The sequence below is a fragment of the Pogoniulus pusillus genome, chromosome 2 (genome assembly GCF_015220805.1).
Source record: "Pogoniulus pusillus isolate bPogPus1 chromosome 2, bPogPus1.pri, whole genome shotgun sequence".
Taxonomy (NCBI): domain Eukaryota; kingdom Metazoa; phylum Chordata; class Aves; order Piciformes; family Lybiidae; genus Pogoniulus; species Pogoniulus pusillus.
The window spans coordinates 43,270,926-43,284,377 of NC_087265.1; the positions used below are offsets into that span (position 1 = coordinate 43,270,926).

Below are 13,452 nucleotides of genomic sequence, written 5' to 3' on the forward strand. Positions count from 1 at the left end.
GCCTTACTGTATTTTCTGGTGTATTTTAAACCATCTGTGAGCCTATATTAAATAAATTGAATGTGTTTGATGTTGTCATATTCCACACAGACTCATTTCAGAGAATACACAAATTCCAGTGTTTTTTCCTCCCTCAGACTTAGAATCTCATTCTATCATTTTATTAGGGGATGGTATTTCATTTCCAAGAACAGGAAGGGTTGGCTCACACAATCAGCTGCAATTCTTCTGTCACTATCTACAGGGCCAAGATTCAACTGCCCTGGTACACCTTTACAAAAATATTTCATAGGAGGTATGTTTACTTCACTCACAAAATAAAGCTGCCATCTCTCATTTATTTCTGCTTCAAGGAACTATTTTTCACGTGAAAGACTGCGCACCATAATGCTTAATGCGAAAGTGGCTGAGCAAAGAAACCCACTTCTAACTGACTGATAAGAACATTCACAGGTTTTCTGCAACTTTAGCTGAAGAACTTCAGCAAACTTTACATGCTTTTACAGTCAGGCACCCACTATTCCATGGTACTAATGCCACAGTGTACTGTTGCATGACCATGAAGGCTCCTCTTGCTGTCTCTCTATCATTTCTTGCCTGACAAGCACCGAAGTGCTGAAACATACAAAATGCTATTCAAAACACCTTTAGGCCTGTGTGGTGGTTTGGGTGTTACCTGCCCCCTCACACTTTGGAAATCACCCAGACTAGACTCAGCCAGCTCTGGAAATTTGAATGAAGCTTATATTTACAGCTGGCACAATATACAAGCAGATATTTACAGTATATACAGTTATATACAGAAATATACAAGGTAAAAGGTAATACAGAAGCACAACAGCCCTCCCAGAAACCTGAGTTCCCAGGAGGGGCTCCCAACCACCTTTCCACTTTTTCCCACCCCCCAACCCAGACATTGCCTTGTGCCCTAAAGAAGAATGGAGGGTCAGCCAGGGGGGCTAGGAAGCAGGTGGATTACTCAGAGAGATGGAAGGTGAGGTTAGAGAGAAATGCAGCCCACACCCTGAACTAAGAGCAACTCCTTTATCTATGTTTGGATTCTTGCTCTTATACCTCTCAGCAAGCCTATGAGTGAAGTAGACATCACCATTGTTTCTCTTTCACAGCCTGTGATCTAATCCTTCTCACCAAACCATTCTACCTAGCTTCAAACTAGCACAGCCTGGTCCAATTCCACCTATGTTTTTTATTTCTGTTGGGGCTTTTTGTTTGTTTTGAGTTGTTGGGGTTTTTTTGTTGGTTTTTTTTTTTTTTTTACAGTAAAACATTTTTTCAGTCAAGTAGAATTTTGATTCAACAAAAATATCCTAGTTCTGATTATGTGCCTAAACATGCTTAGCACTGAGATGAACCTGTACCCTTGTAAAGCATGCAAACTTAGCCATCTGCCTCCTGGGGACTCGGGTTTCTGGGAGGGCTGTTCTGTTTCTGTATTACCTTTTACCTTGTATATAACTGCATATACTGTAAATATCTGCTTGTATATTGTGCTGAGCTGTAAATATAAGCTTCATTCAACCTGCATTACAAGAAATAAGTGTTATAAATGTATCCACAGGTTAAACAGACTTTTTACCACAAGAGCTTGTTTTTACCCATTCCAAAGTTCCTGTTTACTTTCTTGGCAAGGAGGTTGTAGTGAGGCTGGTGTTGGTCTCTTCTCCCAGGTAACTAGAAATAGGACAAGAGGAAATGGATTTAATTTGTGCTAGGGGAGGTATAGATTGGACATTAGGAAAAAAAATCTTTACTTAGAGAGTGGTGATGCATTAGAGCAGGCTCCCTAGGGAGGTGGTGGAATCACCCTCCCCGGAGGTGTTCAAGAAGTGTGTAGATGTGGAGCTTTGGGATACAGTTTAGTGTCCAGGGTAGCTGGGTTACAGTTGGACTCAATCTTTAAAGTTTTTTTCCATCCTCAATGATTCTATGATTCTTGGGTACTCTGTACACATTGGACTAGGATTTCAGACAGTACATAAAACATCACAAAGAAAGAGGTTTGGATTCTCTGGGTTTTGGTGTTTCTACACAGTAGTATGGCCTCAACAGCCCTATTCAAACTTATCAAAGTTCAGAGCTTGCACTTCTTTCTCAGCTGGGACAAACTCACATTCAATTCACACTTAAAACTAAATAGTAGCCTTAACATTTGTCTTATTACTTTTAATGTGCGAGATAACATCATAAGGCTTTTGTCTCATATTCTTAAGGACATGAATGAGCTCACAAAAATGATAGGAAGCAAATCAGACAGTCTTAAGATTGACTTTTATTGGAAAATTACAACTGCATCGCTTGTCTCCTTTATAACTTCAACATTTCTCAAACCACAAAACAGAGATTCAGCTTAGAAAATCCCTCCACATTTGTTACCATTCAAAAAAACCAGATTGTTATGTCAATTATGATTTTAGTATTCTGTATTATTCCCAAGGCCCCGGTTCCATCTGTCTGTCCCGAATGGTATAATCAAGATCTCTCTCTCTATATATATATATCTATCTAACAATACACTCAGGTTTTTTTTCATTCAAAATCAACAGCTGCTGTTGATTTTTGTTCTGTGGTCAGCCTTTTCCAAATCAGTTACATCAGTGAAGAAGCACTGCAGCTCCATGTTCAGCTAAGATCTTGCCTGTTGTTTATTTGAACTGTTTATTGACCTGAATTCACCCCCTACGAAATTACAGTCACTGTCTGTGTGATTTTTAAAGGCAAAGTTGCCACTTTAGAGTATGTTTTAAACCTCAGAAAAACAAAAAAGTAACTCACCTGGAATTGCAATGCTTTGAATTAGTCAACATCTTTGTATATCCACACTTCCTGATCTCTCACAGTCAATAGTGTATATATTAAAAAGCAGGAAAATCCCAAGTGAGCTTTTGTCTGAGAAGCTGTAACATATTACTCAGATGAAAATTGCCTACTGAGGAGAAAACACAGATGAGTTTTCTTACTGATGACCATAACTGTTCTGTTAAAATCAGCTACCAAGTCAGAAATTTGAGTCCTGTGCCTATGAAAGCAGGTACTTACAAACAGGGAGTCTGATATTAGAATTGAAAGCTTTACCAAAAATTTGAGTTGCAGGCATCAGCTGTGTCAAGGCACAGCACTGCAGAATGATAGATAAAATGAAGCCAGCAGGAAGATAAACTTAAACTCCTTGTCTTTGGAGAAAACACCTCTGTGTTAATTGTCTCGCTTCCAAAACAGGCAGAAGGAGCTCCATCATTTCCACCTAGCTGCAAACCATCAATGGCACTGTATAGAACCTCTGATGCTTTTGACCTCCAAAACACAAGACACTCTATTAACTGAAGAAGCAGAAATATTAGTGAGCAAAACATTACATGTGTCTTGAAGATATTTAGATCCATTTCTGACCCCATCACAGGACTGTCCAAGTTTTACTGTATGGACTACACTAAACTAAATTACAGGCTTTCCTAAGTTTTGTGATCAGTTACATGAGGATGACTCTCTTTACCTCAGCTTTAAGATCTGTGAGGTTGAAATATCAAGGTTAGAGATCAAGGATAAGTTGAGCTCTTTACAAATACTATTGCTGAAATATCTTGACTAGGGAGATGGACTAAGTCAGAAACTCCTGCCTAAGAACTGGTTGAAGAAATCGCAAGCGCTATGGTGCTGCTGGAAGACATAAATCCCCTAGTGAAGCTAGGTCTGCAGTTATTTGTGTTTGCATTGATGACACCAGTTTATATCATTCCTCATAAACAGGAAGAACTTAGGGAAATCTTTCAGCCTTCTGTAGCTGCCCTTTGAATAAAGTAAAACTGTGATAATGACCAAATTTCAGGCTGAAGTCTGTACATTGAATTATCATGTGCACTCCCTCTTCAAAATAAGCTTACTTTTGTACTCCAAGAAACAGCTCCCAATGAGAGGCCTTTTCATTTTGATCAACACCTGATATCTATAAAGGGTAGCATTTAATATTATGGAATTTGGTAATGAAGTCAATATTCACACTGACTGCTTGTGTATTGCAGGCCTCAGGTCATACAGCATGGATGTTGACATCAATAAATGTTAAGCATTGAAGACGTTGTAAAATATCAGGGTTGTAATTGAGGAAGAGTGAGGTTTAAGATGAAGAAAGCAAGAAACTGTCTTGAGGAAAATAACATCATCAAAGAAACACTGTACCAGTGAGATTACTGGGGGTGGGGTATTAATCACATAAAAGTAGTGATGTAGGTAGTATTTTAAAAGGCATATTCATAAATCTAAAAGACAGTGAAATATCTGTAGTAAGTTTTAGATTCAACCCAAATAATTCCAAGAAAAACTTTTATGGAAGGCTATGGGAGAGTGATAAGGAATAATTCTCTGACAAACTGGAAAGATTGTGTTATATGATATGGCATTTACCATGGCAGCTCCTTCCTTCTCCCTGCAGCCAAAGATGTAAGACATCATCCTTAGAAGATTGCCAGTGGGACCTGCAGGATGGAAACCACTCCTGGCTGTAGCTGTCCTTCCACAGAACTGAAGGGGGCCAAAGAGGCTGCAAGAACTGCATAGCATGACTGCATTTCCCTGAATGTTTCTAACAGAATTTAATTTTATTACTGATTTTGGAGAAAAAAAAAGAAAAAGAAAAAGCAATTACTTACTGACTTCCATAGAAGACAGCAATAGAATCACACATTAAGATATTTTAATTTAGCATATTCCATTTATCACCACGACAGTAACACAGTAGGCAGAGGGTTATTGAATTTTCACTTTGTTCCACTACTCCTCTTCCAGCATGGAGTTTTCCACTTGGTGCTATTGATTATCTAATGATTGAAACTGAACAAAGTGCAGACAACTCTGGTGTTTATACTTTGAAAAGTCTTGCCAGTTGAAACTGTTATGACAAACCAGCAGTGTTTCAAGATTCTGAAGTCACTTTTGGTTTTATTAGCTTTAGAGACTTGCAAACACTCAGTGAATTCTATTTCACTAAAAGAATTTTGCTGATTAAACCTCCCACAGAATTTGGTTAAAATGGTCATAGACCTTTGTTGTGAGATACAACTCAAAAAACAGGGGCCTTGGTTAGCAAATGATATTCACTAGGAAAGCATCCAGAACACTGAACAGACAGTCTGACATTACAATAAATAAACCTTTAGATTCTAATAGATTAAAGGGACCTCATAATTTGACAGTCTATACACCATGAATTCCTTATATTCAGTAAAATCATCTGTAGGTTATTATTTTAAGGGCACTAGGATTTAATGAAAGTGTCAACTAATATTTTTTGTTGGTTTTTTTTTTTTCTTTTTCTTTGGCTCACAAAGACACTAAAATACCATAAACATTATTTAGAACTTCAATAATATATAAATAGGATACATTACAAATGGAAGAAAATACAAGACAACTCTTCAGCATGGTAAATCTCTGCGTATAAATAAGCAAATATTTCATATACCTACAATTCAACAGTTATCCTGCTGTAAAACTATTACATTTAAATCCTTTTACACAAAGTCATTTAACAATAATGTACACAATCTACACAAATTAACCTCTAAAAATACAGCAATAATATACCTGTTACGACAACTCTGCTACTATTATCCCCCCGGTGTGACACTAAAGGGGAAATGCAACTATTTTACTTGAAGGTGCTGTTAGAGATTGCTGTTAGAGAAGCACCAACAATAAGATTTAATACTGTTACACATTTTCTTTAGCTCCTAAGAATCTACTTTTTTTTTTTTTTTTTCAGAAAGGTTTCTCTATGTCTATTTTTACCTGGCAGAAAAAAAATCTGTAGCACATTATCCACATCATTAGTTGAAGGAAAAGTTTATTCTCTTAAAGTGGAAAACATGCTGTGGCTGAGATCTAAGTTTATAACCACTCTCTGTATATATATATGTATGTATATATATATATAATTATATATATTTATTTATACTGTACATATATACTGTGCAGTTATTAATTTGCTACTTTAGTACTCTTTATTTTCCTGCTGACTACAATAAACAAAACCAATGTAAGAGTCAATAGCACTTCAACTTCAAGATAATACATTTTCCCTCAGTAATATGATCTACCAATACATGTGTTTCAGTAGCCTATAGTTGTTTTGTTAAGGATGTTACAGAAAGAGAATTTCCTTAAGACATGTTCTGCAGAACTGGGTTAAAAAAACAACAAACAATAACCAGTGCTGGAAACCAGTGAATTAGAGAAATAAATCATTCGACCACTGTACTACAGCTCCTGCCCCAATCTCTCTATTTCCTCAATGAGGAAGTCAATGTCAGACTTAGTTGCTGCTGGATTTGAGATGACCATTCGGAAGAAGTTGACTTTATCACCCTGAGGCTGATATCCAACCATAGTAGTACCTGACTCCATCATCAGAGCTTTGATTTTCGGTGCCACCTTAAGCATTTATATAAAAAGAAAAAAGAGAAAAGGGGAAAGAGAGAGAAAGAGAAGAAGGATTTAAAAGTTTTAACCTTTCTTTGTATTTCACAACACTTCTTAATTTGGGAGAAAAACAGATTAGAAAGGCACTTTTTTTGAATGAAAACCTCTGTAACAGAAAAAGCTTGCAAAAATAATTATGCAGGATTAGATGTTTAAAATTGGCTGCAATCATATCCATCTTTTTTTTTACTAGTAGCATCCTACAGTATGCACTGTGCAATAATGTTATTAAATGCACGTCTCATCTCCTCGTTCTGAAGATTCTGTCGTGAAGAAATGCTTCCTGTCTTTATGACAACCTACTCCAGAACCTCCTTTTTTGAGGATAAAGGATATTACAGTATCACAGTATCATCAGGGTTGGAAGAGACCTCACAGATCATCAAGTCCAACCCTTTACCACAGAGCTCAAGGCTAGACCATGGCACCAAGTGCCACATCCAACCTTGCCTTGAACAGCCCCAGGGACGGCGACTCCACCACCTCCCCGGGCAGCCCATTCCAGTGTCCAAAATATAATATTATGGATTCTCAAAGTAATTTTGCAGAAGCATGGAATGGACAGCAATGGAAAATGTTCAATAAGGTCTTTGTCATAAAGTGTATTTTCTGGAAACCTTCCTGTAGTTTTGCAGTGCTGTGCATTTACTGCAATTTCTCTTCCTCATTTTAATTTACAAGGAATAATATCCTAACTGTCTTAATATTTGGTATTGACTGAGCCCAGTTTTTGCCATCCAGACCATCTTTCTCCTGCTCTGCTGTCTGCCAGACAAGGTCAGATAACTGTTCTTTTACTGTTTTGTAGGACACTTTATAATCACAGAGTTGTCAGATTTGGAAGGCACCTCTAGTTCTAACCTCCCTGCCATAGGCAGGGACACTTTCCACTAGCTCAGGTTGCCCAGAGCCACATCCAATCTGGTCTTAAAAACATCCAGGGATGAGGCTTCCACCACCTCCCTGGGCACTGTTCCAGTGTCTCACCATGCTTATGGTGAAGAACTTCCTCCTAATGTCTAATCTAAATCTACCCTCCTCTAGCTTGAATGCATTCCACACAGTCCTATCACTACTTGACACCCTAAAAAGTCCCTCACCAGCTTTCTTGTGGGCCCCCTTCAGGTACTGGAAGACCACGATAAGGTCTCCTCAGAGCCTTCTCTTCTCCAAAATTAACAATCCCAACTCTCTCAGCCTGTCTTCATAGGAGAGGTTCTCCAGCCCACTGCTCATCCCCGTGGCCCTTCTATGGACACGATGCAGCACATCCATACCTTTCTTGTAATAAGGGTTCACACAGTACTCCAGATGGGGCCTTAAGAGAGCGATGGAGAGAAGGAGAATCATCTCTCTTGACCTGCAGACCACACTTGATGGGATGTGGTTAGCTTTCTAGGCTGCAAGTGTTCACTGGCATCTCTTATAATGTTCTCTAACACTCAGCAGAGTCAAATCAAATGTTTCATCCTCCTCAACAGTCTTATCTGCCTTCCCCTTTTCTCTCTGCTTTGGCAGTTTCTTTATCTAACATGTCACTGGGCTGACCCAGGAATTTCTTTCCTCTTCTGTTCCTTTTCTCCAGTGTGACGCAGAGATAAAATCCTCTACCAAACCACCCATCCTCCTCCTTTCTCAAAAAAAAAAAAACCAGGCAATTAATTTTGACTTTTATAAAGTCATTCTTTCATCTGCTGGATGTATTTCGTTCCATTTCTGCCTAAAATGCTACTACAAAATGAAAGTATTTACCTTCCCTCAAGTTCTAAGTAACACAGTACTTTTCCTGGTGGTGCCTTTATGATGCCTTCACTTCCCTCTGTCATTTCTTCGAACACATTTATCTCAGTCTCCCAAAGGACACTCATTTTTCACTGAAATGCATCAATGCACGAGTAACCAGGCACATTTAAAGATCAAAATAGAGAATTGAGAAGGACTTAGAGGTTTCCATGTCCTTTACCTGCCCCAGCATTTCAAATAATGACACTTGTTGTTATTCTATCCTGTTCAGAAAGCGCTGGAAGATCTTTGCACCTAGCTACTCTTTCCAAGATGTGTTACACTTTTTGGAGCACAAAAGTGATACAAAAGACAGAATTGCTGAGTATGTCCTGTGTTGGGTTTTATAGGGAAATGTGGCTGGGAGTTTTTAGTCTGGAGAAGAGAAGTCTGAGAGGGGACTTAATGTTTATAAACCCCTGAGGGCTGGTCAGGAGGGGGGGGACAGGCTCTGCTCACTTTCTCCCTGGGATAGGACGAGGAGCAATGGGTGTAAGTTGCAGCACAAGAGGTTCCACCTCAACACAAAAGAGAACTTCTTTACTGTAAGGGTCACAGAACACTGGAACAGGGTCCCCAGAGAGGCTGTGGAGTCTCCTCTAGAGACTTTCAAGGCCTCTCTGGATGCATTCCTCTGTGATCTGTGCTAGATTGTGTGGTCCTGCTCTGGCAGGGGGGTTGGACTCGATGATCTCCTTGTATCCCTTCCAACCCCTAACAACCTGTGATCCTGTGACTTCAAACTCAATGGAAGCAGGAGACAAAGGTGAACAAATATCAAGGTCATAAAAAGTAATTGGAGAACTGACATTCCAGAATTTGGAATACCTGTCAATGCATAGATACATTATTTTTACCTAAAAGAATGGAGTTGAAAGAGTATCACAGTATCATCAAGGTTGGAAGAGACCTCACAGATCATCAAGTCCAACCCTTTACCACAGAGCTCAAGGCTAGACCATGGCACCAAGTGCCACGTCCAACCTTGCCTTGAACAGCTCCAGGGACGGCAACTCCACCACCTCCCCAGGCAGCCCATTCCAGTGCCCAATGACTCTCTCAGTGAAGAACTTTCTCCTCACCTCCAGCCTAAATTTCCCCTGGCGCAGCCTGAGGCTGTGTCCTCTTGTTCTGGTGCTGGCCACCTGAGAGAAGAGAGTAACCTCCCCCTGGCCACAACCACTCTTCAGGTAGCTGCAGACAGCAATAAGGTCACCCCTGAGCCTCCTCCTCTCCAGGCTAACCAATCCCAGCTACACATTTGCATTTAACAAAGCCCACTTACCCTGTGTAACTTTTCTCTTCTCTCATCAGAGTCTGGCATTCCCCTGAGGCTTGGTGGAATATACCAAAAACATACATTTGTATGCTCTGGCTGCAAAAAGAAACAAACACATACATCAATAAACAAAATAATACAGATTGGTCACACACTAAAGGCCACTCAGTAGCATATTTTAGGACAGACAATGGGAAACAAAATGTAGTATTAACTTTTCTAGCTCTGCATGTTAAAAATAAATGGATTACAGTACTACTGGTTGCATCTGCTGCCTTAACGTCCCTATACATGGCCTGTATAATGTCCCTATACACTTCCTATACTATGCTTTAGGGTTCTAGTGATGTGAAAATGTTTTCCAACTTCATACAGCTCTAAGGAAACTCTTTTCTAGGATAGCAGCATGGGCAACCCAATTGCCCTTCCTCCCCTCCCCCCCCAATAAATGGAGAGGTGAAAAGTATTTGTTAGCTAGATTGCATGATCCTGCTCTGGCAGGGGGGTGGACTAAATGATCTCTTTGGGGCCTTTCCAACCCCTGACATTCTATGACCCTATCAACCAGGAGCCTATGCAGTGGCACTAGCAACAGAACATAACAGCACAAAAAGCAAGTTCTCAGTTATTCATGTTCGTTCTCAGCACGAGTAGGTTGTAATAAGGTAGTCTTCACATCCTAAACTGAGCCATCTGAAGAAGAGAATCATAGAACCCACAAGGTTGGAAGAGACCTCCAAGAGCATCCAGTCCAACCTAACACCCAGCCCTATCCAGTCATCTAGACCATGGTATTAAATGCCTCATCCAATCTTTTCTTGAACAGCTCCCTGGGCAGCCCATTCTAATGGCAAATCTGCCATGTAGGGTCCAAACCCACATGCATTTGGCAAAAAAAAAAAGCCCAGATGCCAACAGTCATGTAGTTCTTTAGAAAATAAATGTGGTTTACTAACTGGCTTGAAGGACTGTGAGAAGTACAAAGCAGACTGTTTTCAGAATTCCATGAAGATTTGGCTCCTACACACAGGATAAAACAAAAAGAGAAATTACCTCCCCTTCAAAAACCATCTCAAATTCTTCTCTGTTTTTTATTTTGGTGTAGAGATATTCTGCCAGCTCCAGGCATTTGTTGATCTGGTTTTCAAATCCTACTGTACCCTGTTTTGAAAAGAAATCAAGTGTTAGTTATATGGTCATTTTTACACTACTGCTGAAGCATCTTTTCAGACAGGCTTTGCTCTTAACACATTTTCAGTCAGAAGATATTTAGCAGTATTATTTCTTGTAGTTTAAAAGTGAAGTTAAATCAACACCATAAAATTGGCTAAGGGTGGCCTAACTTGGATCAAACTTGGGTTTGCTCTTGTTTTAAGAACATGTATTATGATAATAACAATGGCTTTTGATATTTTTTAAGCTTTGGGATTTTGGGGGAGCTTTGAGTTGGAGTTTTTTGGGTTTTTTTTGGGGTTTTTTTTGTTTAATTTCCAAAAGTATTGTTAATATTAAGTCTTGGCTTCCCTTCTCTTGCTGAAAGACTGCTCAGCTCAATTGAACAGGCAAAAGTTATTTCCTCTGAACAGCTTGCTAGAAATTTGCATTAAAGGAAGTCAGCAAACAAAAGTCTGCAATATCTTTACTAAAATTAATTTACTTACCCATTGATCTTTGGTCATATCTGATTCGGTTAGAAACATCATTAATGTTAATAATAAAATAAGAAAGGGGGGGGGGGAGAGTCATGGTGTTTGTTTGGGTTTTATTAAGTACATTTTTGTGATAGTTTGGGTGTTACCTGCTCTCCCCCCCTCCCCGCCTTGTGCAGTCACACAGACTAGACTCAGCTGAGCAGGAAATTAAACAATGAAGCTTTATATTTACAGCTTAGCACAATATACAAGTAGGTATTTACAATCTATACAGCTAGAGACAGAAATAGACAAGTTAAAAGTAATACAGAAACACAACAGCCCTCGCAGAAACCTGAGTCCCCAGGAGGGGCTCCCAACCACTCTTCCACCTTCTTTCCACCCCTCTACCTTATCCCAGGCTTTGCCTTATGTTCAAGGTGAGTTTGGAGAATCAGCCAGGGGGGTTAGGAAGCAGAAGGATTAGTTAGACAGCAGGTTAGAGAGAGAAGTGCAGGCAGCCAGAGAGCAAATGCATTACCTATATTTATGTTCTTGTTTTCATCCATCTCATCAAGCCTATGAGTGCAGTAGACATCACCATTGTTTCCTTTTCACAGCCTATAACCTAATTCTTCTCACCAAAATATCCCAGCTAGCTTCAAAGTAGCACAATTTTGTACATGACTGAAGAATGACAAGTACCTTATTTACTTCTTGTACATTTGGGGTAAGTTCTTTCTACTGAATAAAATGACTGAAGTCAAAGTCACAAGGATATTTCTGGCCCTTGGCTATGTATTTCTACTGTGAGTACAAGAATATAATCTCTTACGGTGGCTAATGCTGAAGGAGAAATTGTCATAGCTCCTCATGCTTTGTTTACTTAACAATTTTGTGATATAATGCAATATGTTAGAAACAGGTTTTATCCAATGTCTCAGAGAGCTTGGATCCAAGAAACCTGAATGCATCCTAAGACACAAACAGAAATCCAAAGCAACTAATCTCCAAAGAAATTCAGGAAAGTGCCATGGTCTAGCCTTGAGCTCTGTGGTAAAGGGTTGGACTTGATGATCTGTGAGGTCTCTTCCAACCCTGATGATACTGTGATATTTAATCTGTGTTATTGTTAAAGAATAACATCCACAAATCTCTTCTGAGTTTTACACAGGACCTTTATCCATTATGGTTTCCACTCTATTTTCTTTCTTTACTCTGAAGTGCTTTACTTCATTAGCGAAGTCAGTTTAACAGGTGAATTAACACAGCAGAGGTAGAATCAGGGTGCTAGCTCTCACAAAATGTGTTTGGCTGGTATTTAGGAAAACAGGTTCAGCCTGTGCTTTAGCAGTGTCTGTAGTCAGCACTTGGTAACTAGAAGCATAAACAACACACTCCAAAGTTGCTAGTCACAGCCTGATTCTAATGCATCATAAGCATTTTCACATGATGGCTTGCAGCACCAAAGTTATTTATTCTAGAGGAAGAATTGAGCCTGAACTGAAATCTACTTAGCCTGGTAATCAAACCTAGGCTGATCACTACAGTAATTGTCACAGATGTTTTGTGTTGAAGATTTGTGTTTCTTTCTCTGACCTGCTTTTAAAAGTAAACAACCACAGTTCTACAATCTCTTTAAAAGTAACTGCACATCTAAAGTTCTGCTACTTTCTTCCCTCAGTCTTCAGCACTGAGGAATTCTGCATGAACTTAGCTTTTACTATCATGGGTTATTTACTGCTGCTGTCTCACTCACACTCAAAGCAAAAGTTGGTTTATGGTTGTGCAGTTTGACATTAGATCAGTCAAATAGTTTATAAACCAAAGTATTTGACTGTGGACAGGTTACCCAACTGAACTCCCGTTTTGTCAGCAGGAGAGGAGGAAGAACAGTAATAACATGGAAGTTATTACTATTACATGAAAGTTATTATAGTAATAACATTAAAGAATAGTAATCAAAGTAAAGAAATATAAATTAAATGTGTTTTCTTGACTATGCAGACACTCATTGTGTGAACACTCAAGTCCATACTAAAATTCAGCTGTCACAGGTATACCACAGCAGTGCCAGGGAATCAAGTATTAAATCATCAGTTGGGCAAAGCTTCTTAAGAAGGTGGTTTTGGTTTCAAAATTGCTCTCTAGAATCTACACATTGAAACGTGATGACCAAATGACTGGTGTAAGTCATGAAGTCTACTCTGCTGCTACCATAAGTAATCTGTCATAAAATACTTATGCAAGTGCATAGACACCATTTCA

General features: G+C 39.2%; 1 protein-coding gene across 2 annotated transcripts in view; it reads right to left on the reverse strand.

Moving 5' to 3' along the window:
• Positions 1-2,270: 2,270 nt before the first annotated feature.
• GAD1 (glutamate decarboxylase 1) overlaps positions 2,271-13,452 on the reverse strand; it is a 40,060-nt gene continuing 28,878 nt past the window's right edge. For both annotated transcript variants that reach the window (XM_064163164.1, XM_064163172.1), the window contains exons 15-17: positions 10,607-10,714; positions 9,560-9,649; positions 2,271-6,444 (exon numbers count right to left, since the gene is read on the reverse strand). In XM_064163164.1, the coding sequence (XP_064019234.1) occupies positions 6,271-6,444; positions 9,560-9,649; positions 10,607-10,714 (372 nt within the window). In that variant the 3' untranslated portion in view covers positions 2,271-6,270. The remainder of the gene's footprint in view (positions 6,445-9,559; positions 9,650-10,606; positions 10,715-13,452) is intronic.